This window comes from Fusarium solani (assembly GCF_023522795.1).
Source record: "Fusarium solani strain SB1 chromosome Unknown bctg00000011, whole genome shotgun sequence".
Taxonomy (NCBI): domain Eukaryota; kingdom Fungi; phylum Ascomycota; class Sordariomycetes; order Hypocreales; family Nectriaceae; genus Fusarium; species Fusarium solani.
In genome coordinates, this window is record NW_027072149.1 from 2380270 (window position 1) to 2397751 (window position 17482).

At 50.4% G+C, this 17482-nt stretch overlaps 8 protein-coding genes across 8 annotated transcripts; 3 read left to right on the forward strand and 5 right to left on the reverse strand.

Annotated features, from left to right (window-relative positions):
• Positions 1–165: 165 nt before the first annotated feature.
• MRS44_015894 (uncharacterized protein) lies at positions 166–1785 on the reverse strand (the record flags this gene model as incomplete). The annotated part of the gene is made up of 1 exon (XM_046272181.2): positions 166–1785. One exon carries the CDS (start codon positions 1783–1785, stop codon positions 166–168), a length of 1620 nt encoding a protein of 539 aa, XP_046129943.2.
• Positions 1786–2146: 361 nt separating this feature from the next.
• MRS44_015895 (uncharacterized protein) lies at positions 2147–2494 on the forward strand (the record flags this gene model as incomplete). The annotated part of the gene is made up of 1 exon (XM_046273985.2): positions 2147–2494. One exon carries the CDS (start codon positions 2147–2149, stop codon positions 2492–2494), a length of 348 nt encoding a protein of 115 aa, XP_046129942.2.
• A 1347-nt stretch (positions 2495–3841) lies between these two features.
• On the forward strand, positions 3842–4732 carry MRS44_015896 (uncharacterized protein; the record flags this gene model as incomplete). Its single annotated transcript, XM_065619395.1, has 4 exons — positions 3842–4025; positions 4073–4137; positions 4203–4392; positions 4446–4732. 4 exons carry the CDS (start codon positions 3842–3844, stop codon positions 4730–4732), a joined length of 726 nt encoding a protein of 241 aa, XP_065475467.1.
• A 1393-nt stretch (positions 4733–6125) lies between these two features.
• MRS44_015897 (uncharacterized protein) lies at positions 6126–7780 on the forward strand (the record flags this gene model as incomplete). Its single annotated transcript, XM_065619396.1, has 6 exons — positions 6126–6149; positions 6288–6604; positions 6655–7195; positions 7253–7328; positions 7376–7630; positions 7689–7780. 6 exons carry the CDS (start codon positions 6126–6128, stop codon positions 7778–7780), a joined length of 1305 nt encoding a protein of 434 aa, XP_065475468.1.
• A 186-nt stretch (positions 7781–7966) lies between these two features.
• MRS44_015898 (uncharacterized protein) lies at positions 7967–9895 on the reverse strand (the record flags this gene model as incomplete). Its single annotated transcript, XM_046270266.2, has 5 exons — positions 7967–8661; positions 8710–8789; positions 8842–9048; positions 9100–9346; positions 9394–9895. 5 exons carry the CDS (start codon positions 9893–9895, stop codon positions 7967–7969), a joined length of 1731 nt encoding a protein of 576 aa, XP_046129939.1.
• A 1797-nt stretch (positions 9896–11692) lies between these two features.
• MRS44_015899 (uncharacterized protein) lies at positions 11693–12739 on the reverse strand (the record flags this gene model as incomplete). The annotated part of the gene is made up of 2 exons (XM_046271178.2): positions 11693–11903; positions 11955–12739. 2 exons carry the CDS (start codon positions 12737–12739, stop codon positions 11693–11695), a joined length of 996 nt encoding a protein of 331 aa, XP_046129938.2.
• Positions 12740–13517: 778 nt separating this feature from the next.
• MRS44_015900 (uncharacterized protein) lies at positions 13518–13970 on the reverse strand (the record flags this gene model as incomplete). The annotated part of the gene is made up of 1 exon (XM_046272180.2): positions 13518–13970. The coding sequence occupies one exon, from the start codon at positions 13968–13970 to the stop codon at positions 13518–13520; it is 453 nt and encodes a 150-aa protein (XP_046129937.2).
• An 861-nt stretch (positions 13971–14831) lies between these two features.
• Positions 14832–17333, reverse strand: MRS44_015901 (uncharacterized protein; the record flags this gene model as incomplete). The annotated part of the gene is made up of 4 exons (XM_065619397.1): positions 14832–16182; positions 16231–16703; positions 16762–16977; positions 17031–17333. 4 exons carry the CDS (start codon positions 17331–17333, stop codon positions 14832–14834), a joined length of 2343 nt encoding a protein of 780 aa, XP_065475469.1.
• Between the last annotated feature and the right edge of the window lie 149 nt (positions 17334–17482).

Here is a 17482-nt window from a genome sequence, read left to right on the forward strand (position 1 = left end):
TTCTATGATCTACTACATTGCACGATTCAATAGTCAAGACTTGGCCAAATGTCCTTGCTCATAGATCCAAACGTACATGGTGGATTTTCAAGAATGCTACACGAACGAAACCCCATCTATTGAGAAAATCTCTTCCATGATGAATCCGGTCGATGCATCAAGCAGCTAGAGCTTGGTCACAAAAGATGACTTGGTGAATCCAGTGCTCTCTGGTATCCGAGGAGACTCCGTACGGCCCTTGGCGACTTGAGCCGCCGCCCTGCCAGCCCTCCTACCAAAGACAGCGCCAGAAGTCAAGCCACTTCCACCGGGGTAGTTGGAATAGAACAGCCCTCCCATCATCTCTCCAACACAGAAGACTCCCGGTATCGGTCGATCGGTTGACGCGCGGATCAGTTGGGCCGTCTGAGGGTCAACCTTGAGACCACCAAAGGTAAAGGTAATACCGCAGGTAACCTTGACTGCGAGATAAGGGCCCTTTTCAAGTGGTAGGGCCCAGTTCGACTTGGCAAGGGCCAGTTGTTTCTTGGAGGATTGTGTCGATAGGCCGTCCTTGATGGCAGGGTCCCATTTAGCTGACGGGGCCTCTTGCCTATGAGCATATACAGCCTCGTTGTACTCGCGAATGGTGCGTAGGAAAGCGTCTCTATCTCGGAGACCACGAGACACACACTTGTCTGCAAGCTGCTCCAGTGAATCTGCCTTGAGGTGCTTGACTCGCTCCTCGCGGTACTCTTCAGATCGAAGCCAGGGCGTAGTCTGAGCGTCCCAGACTTGGAACGCAAGTTGCTCGGGCTGTTGCAGAATGGCTCGACCGAACTTGGCGTAGGTGTAATTCCTCATATCCACGCCTTCGTCGACAAAGCGTTGACCGTCCACATTGAGCATCAGACCAAGAGGATATCCAGACTTGGTATACTCGTTTGATGCTACACGGTCGCCAATATTGGGGTTGGCATTAGCATCCCATGCTACAGAGTGACAACCTGACCAATTTCCCACGGGTTGAGCACCTAGTTGTTGAATAGCAAGGTCCAGGACCTCTCCGGTGTTGTAAGGAGTTCCGCGAACCATGGCCAAATCCCAGCCCGGGCCGAGGAACTGGCTCCTCTTCTGCGCATTGGATTCAAATCCTCCGGCGGCCAAGATAATGGCTCGGGCCGCTAGAGTATGATCAATGCCGTCAACCTTGACCGTCACAATCCAGGCGCCATCAACAGGGTCGGTTTGGATTCCACTGAGCATTGTGGACCAGGAAACCTGAATCGAGTGTCTCTCAGCTGCGGCAAGATAATCGGCAATTAGGCCCTTCCCGCCGTCCTGGGTCTTGAGATGAAGGCCGCCCCAGAACTTGATCCTCCCATCAACCTCGTAGGCTTGTCTGTTGAAAGAGAGCTGGAACCGAACACCGTTGGCTGCCAGCCACTTGATAGCCGAGTTGGACTCGGTAACGAGCGTCTTGGCAAGTTCGGGATCAGACCGTCCCATGCAAACCTTGTCCAGGTCTTTCTGAAAGTCCCTCTCAGAGTACGGCGCCAGGTCGATCCTCTGGGCCTGCTCTCGACTAACGTTGTTGACGATCGGTAACAGATCACCAAGCCCAGCATGAGCTATGCGATATGCGCCAGCTGTAAAGTACGAGTTTCCGCCTACCCAATCCTTGGGGCACTTGTCGATCAGCAAGACGTGTCCTGCGCCGGCTTGGGCGGCGGCTATGGCAGATGCGAAGCCTGCGTTGCCGCTACCGACGACCAGGACGTCAACTTCTTTAGGGAGCGTGGACATTGTTCAAGATGATGATGAGTTTGTGGTGTGAGGGGTAGAGAATTGGGGTTTTATTCAACGACCGATGATAGAGGAAGTGGCTTGAATGATACAAACCGACTGACAGACAGATGACAAGTATGTAAGTGAGAAGGGAGCCTCCAAGTAGACCGCGTCGGGGTCTACCATCTTGACCCCCGCTCTCTATAGTCCAATCAGATACAGCAGATAAATTGGACCCTTGGTGTACACCATAGAGACGAGGTCGGAGAGTGAGTCTTCGAGGCGGGGATCTTACGCAGGGGTGGCTAGACACGCAATACGGATCATCCTTGCTCCGATGTGATTACTTGGGCTCGTCTTCGTCCAACCAAGTGCCGCGATGGAATACCGAGGTTTAACGTTATTGTTCATCAATGTCTCCAAAGGGCCCTGCACGAATTGGTTCAAGCAGGGAGAGCAGGATGGGCCGCTGGTCATGTGGCTGGGCTCTCGCCTAGCCTTCTTCAAGGCTGTCAAGTCGCCCAACCTCCAAGATTACGACATTGAGCACTGGAGCTCCAACAGGTTCGAGTACTTGGGATCTGAATTTGCGTGGTATGAGTTCAGGGAGGATGGAGATACTACTCCCTACTTGAATGGTGATTTTGTTCCAGCTTTGCCTCGGAATCAAGTCCAAGTGCTGGTTGCCAAAAGCCGAGTGAAGAAATTGTCCAACGGGCGTCTATAGATAGCTAGGGATGCTTCAAGATTGTTGGCGTGGTTTCAAACATGGTTCGCGGTACTGCCTTTGACCCCGGCCGTTCCCACCTTTTACGTAAGTCGGTGATGGTGTTTCCCTATCACAGTGTGTAATCATCCTTATTGATGTTTATTCTCAACCTGAAGACCTTCACCTCATTAGTAGGTACCTTCCTTGGGTCTGAGCTCTTACAAGACGCCTTGTTTCGTTCACTGAAAGAATATATCCCAGACACGGGTTTATCTCTTTACTTTTATTAATATGATCGAAAGGCTATCCATACGCAATAAAAAAAGGTAGTAGATGTTCTCTGCGCCAAAGAATGGGATCTAAAGAGTCAACAGTGTTGGAGAGCAAAACAAAGAAAACTACCCTAGAGCCGACGATAAAAATAGCCCCATCTGAAACGTGACAGCGTTTTATCAATCCTCGCTCTGCTAAATTAAGTCTATGAAACACCCCTATTTTAAGGTTGTTTTAGAAACGGATCGGAGGATCGGCTAACTCTATTGTTTGAGATTTTAGGGAAGTCGGTCGCGTGCCTTGTGTCCAGCTTGGACGACATGCGCTATATGGAAAGCCAATGTGTAAATACCCATCGTGTAAATAGTGATTGAGTGAGGTTAGAGACATCCGACAGCATATAGAATAGAGCTACAATGATGCTGTTATCTCCCCCCGTAATTGCAAATGCCGTGAGGTGGCTATCCTGCGACATCGCCAAGAACAACCGCCAAGAACAGCGACCAAAAACCTCCAATCCCCAAAGCCCCCTCCCGTTTCACAAATTGACTGCCAAGCACCGCCAAGCTCTCCGGTCGGTTGCAAATAACTGCCAAAATTAACGCAAGCTCTCGTTGCGCAGGTAAGCGACGTCTCATCTGACTTTGCGATCCAACCCCAACAGTTCGCATCTCTTGGCAGCCAGGCGGCTTTTGGCCGTGTGTGTCCTGGAATAGCTTCAAACTTGGGCGCTTGCAGTGTTGAGACTGCCTCAGATTGCGTTTCGAGGCACTGAATGAGGAGTGGCTGGAGGGTCAAGCAGATAAAACTGCATTGAAGGAAAATTAGGTAGGGAGTAAAATCTCTCTATAAATGACCTTCATGATCATCCCATAAGGTGCTTTTGAATCATCATTGTCTTCTACAAGCCCTGCTTTGAGTATTCCTTTGTCAGCTTACCTTTCTTTCTCTCTGCACCATTCTTCCATTTTCGGCCGGTCCGAAGTTTCCTTGCCTCAGACTGATTTGGTTTCTTCTTCTTCGTACCGTCGCTCAAGTTTTCACCTTGCAACCAACAGACCAAAGCATCACCGCCAAAGGACGTCATCCATCATGAAGCTTTTCACCATCACTCTGCTGGCTACTCAGCTTTCGGCAATCCTCGCCGCACCCGCTGCCATCCAACATGACAGCCGCGCCCTTGCCAGACCTCGGTCTCCCCACGCTCGCTTCTCTCTAGCCGCCACGGTGACTTCGACCATTGTTCCCAGCCAGACCAGCGCAGCGGCCGGAGAAGGTGGAGAGGGGGCGAGGAGGGGGCTGAGGATGAGGTCGAACAAGCAGGAGAGTTCGATGTCCCCATTGTCCTTCCTGGCGGAAGCAAGGTCGACACTCTGTATCCTCCAGGCGTAAGTGCCCTCTCCATTCGTGCCTTTTACAACGAAGCACATTGTCTAATATGTTGACTTGACAGCAAAATGGCGTCTTCGAGATCGAGTTCCAGAACGCCGAGGACCGAACCCTCACCGTGACCCAGAATCCATCGCCCGCGGCTCCTCCAGCAGGCTTCCGCGCCGTCGAGCCAGTCTCCTTCATTGTCAATCTCGCCGAAGGCACCGAAGGCTTGACGCTTCAGAAAGTCGATTACATCTTGAACGCCAATAGTGAGCTTTGCACCATGACGATGACCCGATGACATGCTAACGTCTTTCCCAAGGCACCCTCGACATCAGCACTGGTGCTATTGGGCGCTTCTGTACCGAAGCCGGCGCCTTCGTTATCGACCCGGCCGTTGGCGAATTGGAGTTCGAAGTCGAAGAGAATGAGCTGCTCATCAAGGTTGACAACATGAATGGCGAATGGGGTATTTTTATTCCCGACGCTGCGGCGACTCCTGGTGCCGGTGGTGAGGCTGCTCCTGGCGAGGAGGCTACTCCTGGTGGTGATGCGAAACCAGACACAAAGCAGCAGTTGATCAACCTGCTCCTCAGCTTGCTTGAGTAAACCCTGTGTCTTTTGTGTCTTGTTCTCCTGTCGTAGGAGATTTGAGCTACTTCCATGTCATGGTGCACTCATTTTATCCCAACAAGCTTCTCCTGCGTCAGCGTCGACAGAGCAAGAAACAATACTCAGCTTGTGTCATTTATTCTCCTACACCTGAGTCAAGGGCGGTAGTTCTCAAAATCATGGCGGACTTCCCGCCTTCTGTCTCTTCTCAACCAATTGACACCCCTGTGCGAATCGGTAGCTATAGGACGATAGGTTGCCTCGGCCCTCTACCGGCTTTGATACCGCAATAACTTGACAATATATATCTACCGTTACCTCTTGAGAAGCTTTCTCACCCAACGACTCACGAATCATTCTCTTACTGCCCTGCTGTATGATCTTGTCTCCACCCATCAGCGTATTAGGGGCGTGCCCCGCGTTTGTCAGCCAGCCTCGGAGAAGCTTGCAGCATTTACGTGGCGGATATTATCAGCCTGGAGAGGACTTCTGGTAGAGAATACTCAACTTGCTAGCTTTTGACTTGATATCTGATTTCTGTATGCTAAGCAGGGGCCCCTCATGACGATATTTCTTGGCCATGTCTGTAAAAAGACAGCGGACTCGGTCTCGTGAGATGCTGCTTTGGGGTGCTGATGTGCAGGCCCTGTGCGTTGCAGAATATTAAATACAACCTTCTCGCGACATATTGAGCAAAAATAAAAGCTTGTCTCCCCACCCAGAATCGAACTAGGGACCTTTCGGTGGCAATTATTCAGTTACAGCCGAACGTGATAAACCAACTACACCATGCGGAGATAAGATTTGATGATGGGGAGCCGAGGCCAGGGCGTCTATGTGGGCATGGGCTAGCCCCACCACTCAGGCAACTCACGAACCCCATCTCTCGAGGGCGAGCCTTTCTACCTTGGATTAATGTTGTGATACATATAAAGAGAATCTCAGCCGCTGTGTTAGCATTGGGATATGATGCTATGATGTGTTGACAATGTGTTCTTTATTATAGTTGAAGCCCGGCCCTTGATGGGTCAACTGAGCCAGAAGATCATGGAGTGCAAAGAACGCGAACTATGGTCTGGACACCTTTCGAAGCTTCCGACTCCACCGAAGTCTTCTCCGGGCCATTAATACCATTTAAACACCTTCTACAAGCTGCTCTGAAGGCGACTAATAAACAGTGAGCGTGCTCCAGGACATGAGACGCATCGCGAGTAATGCTTATAAATATATCATGCGAGTTCTGTAAGCCTTATGTAGAGGACGGATAGATTGCGATTCATAATATGGTTTCGTTGTGGTGCTTAGAAATATGGTATGACTGCCTCTGTAGACAGGCAACTTTTTGCGAGCCTAAGTGACTCGCCCACACAAAGGAGCTAAGCACTAAAATATGACCGCATTCAAGTTCGCCGCGGTTAGTGAGGGCAGCAATGAAACTGAAGGCGTATTTTTGTTGGTAATTCTCTATAAAGTCACCAGTGGTTGCCATGTCCTGAGAATATCCAGCAAGACCTAGAATCAAGCATCTTACAAAACTATCAACGCCCTACAGACGAGCTCAGACAACGTACATTCCGAAATGGTACACTTGAGCATATCGGGCGTTCTCGGCGCTCTTTTAGCTGCGGCGTCAGCCAAGTCTCTCCCGCCAAGCAGAGCGGATAACTTTCACCTACACCCGTTCCATATCGACCTCTCCCACAACGTACCTCGAATGATCGAGTTGGTGCGCAACTATCAGCTGCCCGACAAGCCCGAGTACCCTGGTGTCAGCTCATCTATGGGGATTGACCTGGATGTCCTAAAGGGCCTACGGAAGCAATGGTTGTCCAACTTTGATTGGAAGAAGGAGCAAGACATCCTCAACAAGTGAATGAACAGATGCCTTGTCAGAGTCATATATACTAACGTATGAATAGACTTCACCATTACACCGCCACAATCGAAGATCTCGATATCCATTTCGTACACCACAAGTCCAACGATCCAAACGCGATTCCCCTCCTTCTAAACCATGGATGGCCCGGCTCGTTTCTCGAGTTCATCCCAGTTATCGAACCCCTCATCAAGAAAGCAAAGACATCTACAGGGAAACCCGTGTCCTTCGATATCATAATTCCCTCACTTCCAGGCTATGCCTTTTCTTCCCCGCCACCCGAAGGCTGGACTGTTGAAGATACAGCTCGAGTTTTCAACACATTGATGACCGAAGTGCTCGGATACAAGAAATTTGCTGTTCATGGGACTGATCTTGGTGCTCCAATTGCCTATCATCTTTATGACGCGTTCAATGCCACAACGCGAGCAGCGCACTTCGTCTTTATGCCCTTCTATCCCCTGACCCCAGACGAGCTTGTAGCTTGGAACATCACATTGTCGCCGGAAGAAGAGTTTGTAGAGCAGAACTTTGTTCGCTGGGCTACTACTGAAGCGGGATATTTTCAGGAACACTCTTACAAGGTAAGCAGAGGCACATTTTCCAATGTCAATACGGTCCGATGCTAATCTTGATGATAGCCCAACACTATTGGCCTGGCTCTCTATGACAACCCCGTGGGACAGCTTGCATGGATAGGAGAGAAGTTTATCAACTGTTTGTAAAGCCCAACTGAACTGCCTGCTCTCACTAACCTTTCGTAGGGTCGGATCCTAGCGCGGGCACCTCGCCATCGGTGCTGGACCATAATGAGATCCTACGAAGCGTTTCACTCTACTATCTCACCAAATCTTTCGTGTCCTCGGCCTATATGTATGCGCAAAACTTGAACGGATTCAAAACAGAGTATACAAAAGCCCGAACCGACGCACCGATGCTATTTAGCACGTTCAAGTACAACGTTGGATTTTGGCCAAAAGAGCTGCTGGCGAAGCTAGGCAATCTCGTGCAATACCGATGTAGGTTAAAATTTTCCAGAGGTGAAAAGTCCACTTTTGCTGATGTGCATTTCACTAGTCCATGGTTTCGGTGGCCATTTCCCTGGTGTGGACAATCCACCAGCACTCGTCGAGGACCTGCGCGAGATTGGCATGTATTGGCAGACTTAATTCTGCTAGGATTTTAAGACATAGGCCTCGAGTGAGCTTGCGCCTTGAAGCCACAGAACTGACAATCGGTCGTTATGAACATGGACTGTTTCATTTACGACAATCGTAACTATTCACACAGCAGGTTGCTGTCGTCGTTATAATAGACCGAATCTATAGATCTCATCCATCTTTTACTCTCTTCACTTAAGCAGTTGAATCCTCAGTCTTGTCTCTGTCATCACCAGAAATAGCCTGCTCAACAAAGACCTTGTGCCAGTGACCCCTGCACAGAAGCGACGTAGTCTCCTTGACACCAGCCCAGTTCTCCCTAACAATGTCCATAGTGGGACGCGAGAAGACAAGATCAATCTCCTCGAGAGTCTTGTTCTTGGTCTCGGGCATGAAGAAGATCTGGTAGATCTCTCCCACGAAGGCAATACCTCCGTAGAAGCCAAGAGCCAGACCGGTCTTGGTCATGGCCTTTTGCATGGCTGAGAAGTTGTAGGTGACGACGAAGGAAGCGAGGAAGAGGAGGGCATCGGAAGTGGTCATGCCGTAACTTCGGAGGTAGGTGGGGTAGACCTCGGAGGGGACAACCCAAGTCAAACAAGCATAAGAACCGAAGAATCCCATGTAGATGATGAGACCAGTGAGGTAGAGACCTTCGACAGTCTGCAGATCCTTCTTGATGTCGAACTGGTAGCTGACGCCGATGAGGACGAGGCCGATGAAGAATCCTGGAAGCATGGTGATGGCCCAGAAGCGACGACCGAATCGCTCCATGAGGAAGATGGCAGGGATGGTGCCGAGGAGGAGAGATCCACCGCCGACAAGGGACATGTAGTTGGACTGCTCCTTGTCGAAGCCGATCTGGTTCATGAGGACAGACATGTAGTACACTAGCAGTGGTTAGATAACAGATAGCCATATGAGCGAGTGTGACTTACTAATGGCGTTGACACCGGTAAGCTGGCCGAGAAGGATCATGATGTTGGCATAGACGAGGGCACGTCGGGCACGAGGGACACTGGAGAGAGATTAGTTATCACTCGATAGCATTAAGCGACGAGTAAACTCACGTGAAAAAGTCCATCCAAGGGAAGCGGTGGTTCTGAGCGCCCTCATTGACCTCGGTGTCTTCCTGGTTGACGGCGGCGCTCATCACGTAAAACTCCTCACGAGCATCGCGGGTTTCGACACCACGGATTCGCTTCCAGACCTTGTAAGCTTCGAGCTGCTTGTTCTTGTGCATGAGGAATCGGGGACTTTCGGGGAGGAAAAGCATGCTGTCGAGTGCAATTAGCGACATGTTCGTCAAGTATAACAGGAGGACATACCCAAAGAACATGATGGTAGAGAAGAGCAGGGAGGACCCCAAGATGTAACGCCAGTTGCCAGGGACCCTGAGGAAGATGGCGGCGACGACGTATCCAAAAACTTCACCAAGGGCAATGTTGAATTGGTAGAGAGAGACCAGGTTTCCTCGAATCCTTCGCTCGACCGTTTCGGCAACGTAGACGGGGACAGTACCACCTTCCAGACCTACGCCAAGACCAAGAATGACTCGAGAAGAGACGATCATACCTAGCTCGTTAGTATTGGTCGCTGACTGGGGTCCAATTGGAGCTTACCGAAGTTCATGGAACCAGCTTCCAAAGCAGCCCCGATGGTGTAGAGAATGATGGAAATGATGATGGCGCCCTTTCGGCCGCAGTATTCGTTGGCGGGCGACAGAAGAAGAGCACCGCCAACAGCTCCCAGAGGCATGCCCGAATTGACAAGACTGTTCTGTCTAGTCGACAGGCCCAAGTCATCGGGGAGATAAAGGTTGGCGCCGGAAATAAGACTCTGATCAAGACCAGAGAGAAGACCACCCATACTGGCAAAAGCAACCAGCAGCCAGGTAAAGTGCTTGGGGTTGGCAAAGTTGAGCTGAAAGAAGCCAGTCTTTAGGCCTCCGTCTGCTTCAAGCTGCCTCTCCATTTCGTCGACGAGATCATCAATCTCGTGGCCTCCAGCTCTGGCAACCTCGAGGGCCTCGAGCTCGACCTTTTCGTGGCCCATTGCCTTGTGGATGGCATCCTTTTCGTGTTCGACCGTGGTGGTCGAGTTCTGTCGCTCGGACTTTGCCATGGTGATAGATAAGCTGACTGCAGCTGATAAGAGATAGGCACAAGAACAAGGTTCCTGGGGAAGAGTCCGGAGCCCCAAGTTTTATAAAGACAAAGAATCCGGGACATTAGACTTCTCCGGAGATTCTCGCGTTCAGAATGAGGAGGCCCGCATTCGAATGGAGTCGTGAGACGGATGCGCATGACGGTAGCACCGAGGAATTGGCCGAAGATTGTATTGCGTGAAGTGCTCTACGGATCCGCGAGCCCCATCGACCAAGTGCCGTTTAAGCCGGTCCGGAGGGCTCTAGTGGGTTATCCCCATGGCGGTTTGCTACACTCCTTGTCGGCGCCGTCGAATCATGGCGACATCACCGCGCCACTAATCACGCTTTGTTCAAGTCGACGTGTGAGACATTTTTTCCCCTTCCTTCCTGCTGACTCGGTTCTTGCTTTGGAGAAACAGATGTCTATGCAATCCGCTGATCTGTTGCTCCAAGCGGCCATCGAACCATTGCCAGTTGAAGGGAGATGATCCCTGAAAGAATTTACTCTACTAGGAACAGGGAATCTCCGCTGTCGGCCCGGCATGAGATCCAATCAAAGCACTGAAAAATGACATGGCAACGAAGACTTCTCTCAACTCCCGAAGGATCTTCATCACCGGACCGTCTTTTCTCCCCCTTCCAGAAGTTTTCGAGAAAGTGGATCGACGTCATCTCTGCTACGTCACGAGGCCACCATGTTTTCGGCCGTGGCAACCGGGATGAGGCTCGACCGGCTTGTTCCAGATTCTCCACTGCCGAAACCCCTTGGGGCCGACTCGTTTCATTTAGTTGGCACTTGTTCGGGTGGCATGACTAAAGGGCCTTTTCCAAAACCATGTCCCCATGGTGAAGGAAGAGTCTGCCCGAAGAAATTCCACGGGGAACAAGGAAAACATGGTGTAGCAAGCAAGGGTGGAGTGGAGCGATCCCACACGAAATGTGTCTGCCTGATGATACGGTAGCAACGGTTGGTGATGCCAAAAAGAAGCGGACCAAAGTTTAAATAGTCAAGTGATTCAAGGAACTGGGGAGCTGATCAGCGGTGTCTGAATCGCCAAGGCCTTCTACGATGCCAAGACGGGAACATCGACGATAGCGCCAATTAATTGCATATAACGCGGTTATACGAAAGAGGCGCAGACGTTTTAGTTGAGCCTCCAAGAAGCTTCAATTAATAAACTCAATTTAATTGATAGAGCAAAGACGTTGTCATATATTCATGCATCTCGTTCACGCGACGTGTCGGGCATCATTTCAACCCCCACTCTGCAAACGCAAGCGAGCTCCACCCTTGATCTGGATCGTGAAGCCTCATGACCACGTGGGGTTGAACATGTTGTTTTGCAACTTCAGGGATCCCAAGTGACAAATCAATTGTCGGTGAATTCGATAATGATTTCTTAAGTGTATGTAGGATATAGGTTGCGCAGACTTCAGGCTATTTGCAAATTGGGCGCCACTGCTACTGATACAAGGTAAATGCCCTGGTCACTTGAAGTCCATTGCTACTGCACACTTCCGGGACCTGACGGGTTGTTTAAATGGCCTGAAAATAATCTATGTTCTTGAATTTCATCTATAATACGTTGTATTCTAGCCACGAAGTGTGGTCCGAGAGCAAGGGCCGAAAGCCAAGACGAAAAATAATTGGCCCAAACCCTCTAGGAATCTTTAACTCTACATCCTTCCCCTTACACGAGCTTTAAACCACAGTCACATATGCTACGTAACCATGTCGAAGACATCCAGACTCGCCCTCATATTTAACCACGCTAGTTCATCGGCCTCAACTCTTGGATGTCCGAGTGAACGGAGCGTCGTGCTCTGTCAGTGCCTCCACGACCAGCCACCGGGAAAAAGACATAGGGATGAAAGATGGTCAAGACCGCAACGGTAGTCAGAATCATCTGGCTTTCAAACGTGATAAATATGGCCTCGGTCTTCATGATATCACTGCCCCAGCCAGAGGCCATCTCTACAGCACTGTGCAGGGCGTTAGCGAAAATAAGAGGCTGCAAGGGCTGTTCTTCCTACCGATAAATGCAGCGGACTATGATGAGATTATACGCAACAACCAGAGACCAGATATAGACCTTGAGCGTGGCTTCAAAGTCGTATTGACCTCGATCACCCGAGGACTTGCTACTGTCTTGTGGGTCACCGGAACCTAGTCTGGAGCGGAACCGACCAAGAGCTTGCTGCCTCTTCCACAAATAGAGGAGCATGATCCCGCCACAGGCAACCATGTTGACAACCTGAAAGATAGTGCCTCCAAGGAGCAAGCCATTGCCTACATCCATCAGATCCTTGGCTTCTTTCCCATTCTTGTTCGACGCCATCGAAGATACAGCACCTCCAGTTCCCTGTACGATGATCGAGACCATGTCGCTACCAACAAGGATCCAAGGTAGCAGTGCAGGGCGAAACAAGGACCACTCAGACCCGTACCAGTCGATGAGATGCTTGAAAATGATCGAGATGGCCGCGGCAATAAAGGTAGGAGCAAGGACGAGTCCGAGGTTTTGAACCAAAAAGGCATAAAAGTTCCATGGATCGTCGCACATGACGATGCGAGCCGCGTATCCCATGCCTTCAAAGACGGTTCCGACGCCGAGCCATGCGCCGTAAGACCATGCTTTCGAACGCCAGGCGTAAACCATTTGCGTGCCGAAGCACGTAAAGTACAGCAGGGTAAACCATATGCAGGCTGACTTTGTAAAGTAGTCGCCGTACATTTGCGCCTCTACGGGACATTGTTCGTTGACTTCATCGCAAGTCTTGAAGTTTGGTATGAAGACGGCGGTCGAGTTGGAGGACATGGTGTGCGAGGCCCGAGGCAAGGTCGGATGTTGGGAAATTGGCCGAGGAAGATAAATGAATGAGGAGGGTGGGAGATGGACGGTTGGAGACAGGTTGAGGATGGAGAGACTATAAGAAAAGCAAAGAGAACACAAAGAAAAGACCAAGGGCAGAGAAAAGACAATATACACAGAAGAGAATGATTTCCGAGTGAGTGAAGGAGAAGGCCTGATCGAGGAGAGCAGCTCTATAAATGCCATTCCCAAGCGCCGGAACCCCGGAGTTCAAGAGTCAGGGGCATGCAACCCGACGCCGCCGAAGCGAGTCTAAATAACCATGAAAATAAACTCAAGCTGAAGCTGTGTTCTGGGGATCGTAGGCATCTTGGCATGATGGGCGATAATTATTGGCCGTGCATCTCGGATCGCTTCGTTTAGGAGCCGAGAGTCACGCGGAGCTCGGGTTCGGAACGAGGTGCGAGATGTGGCATTGCGTAAGTGTTTCTTGGTGTCTTGGCTCGCTCCGCATTCCGATTTGCTTGACAGATAAAGCCTTGTTTCTGGGCACTGATTTCTCTAATCTCAGGGTAGACATTATCGTAGATAAGGGATTTATACCCATTGTGCATGATGCAAATGACGGATCGAGGCACCCACCAAGAGGACAGTGTTATCAAGACAATGGATCAACCTTACTCAAACAGCATACTTCCAACGCGTGCCAAGACAATAACACACTTCCCTCACTAAACTGTATCGCCGATACTGAGCATAGACCTAGGCTTCCCTCAACCCCCATTCAAGTCCTCTTCCCCTTTCCTCCAGACGCCTTGACTCCCACCCCCAACACGAACAATGCCCTCAAAACAGTGCAGATACCAGTAATGACGATACTGAACCAATCCAAAGGCCTCCAGTTAGAAATCGCAAGTGTTCCCTCATGCCGCATCGCCACATAAACAGACGTCAACATGGTAAAATCCGCCCAGAGAATGGCAAAATGCAAAATCTTCCAAACGACGACATCTTGTGTGTACCGCTGAAGAAGCACGAGCAAGACTAGGTAGGAAGTGCCCATGCCGCCGATTTGGTAGAGAAAGGGCTTGAGCTCTTCTGTGAGTGGGTAGTTGGCGAAGAAAGCCTCCACGGCGAGGTTGTGGGCGAATAGATTGCCGTACATGCCCGCGAGAGTCAGGATGGGATCGACCCAGAGGAACCAAGCGCGGTAAATGGGGTGAATTTGGTCTGTCATTTTAAAGTCTTCTCCGGCGAGATGATATGGGCAAAATAGAGCGGTGGTAATTACTGGGGTATCTGTCTTGCTAAAAGAGGGGTGAGATGACCATTGTTGGGGAAGATACAGAGTGAGGGCAGGCAATTATTTTATAAGCGAGGCCAAGCCGGTTCAGTAAGCTTGTTTTGCGATCTGAGTCAGATTATCCCTGCAGCGTCAGCATTTTCACCCAACACGTCTTAGTTCTTCTTCGTCTTGGCCAAGTTAGGGAAAAGGGTTGCGAGCTTGCCTGGCAACCTATTGGCCATGAAATGGAGGGAACTATGATTGTGTATGTGTCGGGTGTCATAAAGCGCTGAGTCTTCTCTGTATTTGTGGGCTTGATGACGCTGCCGAGAGAAGCCGTTAGTCACAATAGCAAAGAACACAGTTATTGACACATGCCGGCATTAAACCCTCCAAGTAATTCTCCTCCCTGAGATATGCCCCCATAGACGCGCCGAGGTGAGATGTCGCTGCGCAACCACCCTAGTGATGCGCCCTGTTGTCGACGATCCTGCGGTACAATGTCTGTCATTTTAAATAACAGAGCCGTGTTTTGTTTCAAGTGGTATCGATCTTCTGGCTCAATTAACCCATCAGGGGTCAGGCTTTAATTGTAATAAAGACTTATATCTAATTATATTATTATAAAAAGTTAAACCTCTTAAGGAGTATTTCACTTTTTTAACCTCTATATAAGAAATAAGAGAAAACAATCCCTTTTCTCCTTCTAAAGATTATGGTTTCTTAATATAATGTCTACTAATATAATGCCAAGAACCATGTTCAATCGGTCATGCGACCCTAAAGACGCTGCCGCTGCCTTCGTGGTATCAATTAACGGCCATATCTCTTCCTCCTGCGTGCCTCTCTAGAAAGGATCCGCGCTATACCTACGAATCCGTTGTTAACAGCTACCGAATACGGCGTGTTACCGAAGTCATTCCTTGCCTTAATGTCAGCGCCTTTGTCGAGTAGAAGCCTAACGATACCTTCATGCCCTTTCCTCGTAGCCCCAATGAGTGGCGTGTAACAACGGCAGCTTCTATCCTCAACATCGAAGCCGTTCTCCAAAAGAAGTTTTACCACGGACTCATGCCCGGCGATGATAGCTTGCCCAAGCGCTGTTCCAGTACAACCCGATACCTTGAGATTTGCTCCTGAATCAATAAAGAGCCTCACAGTATCCTTGTGTCCCCTATATGCAGCCTCCAGGAGTGGTGTGTGATTCCGGTGATTCCTTGCCTCGATGTCTGCGCCTTTATCCAATAAGCACCTCGCCATCGCCGTGTGCCCGGCAGTTGCAGCTATGAGAAGCGCCGTCTCGCTGCGGCGGTTCCTCTCATCAGTCTTGGCACCTTTGCTCGCCAGTAGCTTTACTATGCCCTCGTATCCTTTAGCGGCAGCCTCAAGAAGCGGCGTTTCACCTGAACAGCTTTTGGCCTCGATGTTGGCGCCTTCCTTGACCAGGATCTTGACTATGGCCTCATTCCCCGCGCGCGAGGAGATCGAGAGCGCCGTATCACCGTCGTTGTTCTTGGTCTCGAGGTCGGCACCCATACTCGCCAGTAGTGCCACTATGCCTTCATGCCCATTGCTCGCAGCCTGAAAGAGCGGCGTCCCACCCAAATCGCCTTTGGGCTCAATACTGGCGCCAGCCTCGACCAGGATCTTGACTATGGCCTCATTACCCGCGCACGACGCGAGCGAGAGCGCCGTATCACCGTCTTTGTTCCTGGTCTCGACATCAACACCTTCTTTGATCAAGAGCCGCACCACGGATAGATCCCCGGCTTTTGCCGCTAGAGAGAGTATTGTATCACCCCATTCATCCCTTGACTCAAGATTGGCACCCCTCTTAAGTAACAACTTGACAAGGCGTTCCTCATCCCGAAATACAGCCCGCAAGAATTCTGCACAGCCGGCGGGATCTGTGGTCTCGGAATCTACACGAAACGCTAGTAGATACCTCTTTATAGGTTCAGGTTTGAATAATGAAACCCGTAATATCACGTCGTCGGCACCCTCTCTCCACCATGAAGGAAGTGTTTCAAAAGTTGACTTAGTGTCCTCGATGACTTCGGGGGACCAGGATTTGGAGAACAACCGGGAATTGACGTTGGTGAGGCCCAATGACCCGCCCGATCCTTCGTCGAAAGAGTCGCTCCTAGATAAAAATGGCGAAGACCTAGTATGGTGAGCAAGCTTGAAGGATTGTTCCGATCGCCGAACTTACCCGCTGTGTGGCGGTGCTGTCTGTGTCTCCGGCAGCAACGACTGGTTCCACGCATGGCGCATGGCATCCCCTGAATCCAACCTCTCTGTCGGCTGTCGTCTGATCAAGGCACGAATGAAAGCCTGCCCATCCATGCTTACTTTGCAGTCAACTAAAGCAGCCCCAGGGAACGACCTCTTATCATCACTGGCGTATTCGATGACGGATGACAGGTCCTGGAATGGAAGACTCTTGGTCAAGATGAAAAAGGTTGTGACGCCCAGAGCCCACATGTCCACAGCAGGGTAGTCAAATCGTGACCCATTGGACAGCTCGGATATAAAAAGTTCGGGTGCCATGTATAGTAGGGTGCCATTCCTCCTGGTGCTGCCGCTGGTCACGGCCTCCAGTCTCTTGGTGATGCCAAAGTCTGCGAGCTTGACCCACCATGGAGCAGGAGGTACAGACTGAGGGGATTGATGAATCAAGATATTCTTGGTAGAAAAGTCAGTCGCCTTGGTCGAGCTAGAATAGACGGAGGGGACCACATACGTGAGGCTTCACGTCTCGATGTGCAAAACTTTCCTGGTGCATGGCAGCCAAGCCGCAAAGGATTTGACTGGCGATCTCGCAGCACTCATTTTCGGGCAAGGGTGCATGTTTGAGAGCATAGGAATGTAAATCTCCTTCGGGGAAATACTCCATGGCGATATACAGTTTGCTTTGTGACGTGTACCATCCCAGTGTCTTTGTAAAGTACTTGGCGTACTGCACAGGAAACGTCAGCTATAGTGATTGGCAGCAATGGACGATGAACACACTTTGTCATGAGAAAACTTGAGAATGGCTTCCAGTTCCCGAAGATATCGCCGTCGTCCACCCTCTTGGAGTGGAATCATCTTGACAGCGCGTTGAGTATAGCCTCGACTACCCCCGGTGCACGTCTGCAACACGACGCGTCCTTGACCGCCATGGCCAATCGTTCGATCTTTCTTCCATTGTTCGCGTCGCCGTGCGGAAAAAGGAGGAGAATCCGGGTCGTCAAATAGGTGAATAGTGTGAGGTTTTTCGTAGCGCGTCCTTAGTTTGGAGTCGCGTACAAGATCAGACAAGTTGTCGTCCATGGCGAATGCCCTTCAAGCGGTTGAGCGAGGAAATAAAGGGGAACTAGTGTCGATCCTGGAAATGGTTGGTTTTAATATTGGCATTTCAATTGGGGAGCACCGCCTCGCTGCCTCTCCAGGGTGCCCAACAAATGTTAGAGTGGTTCGCC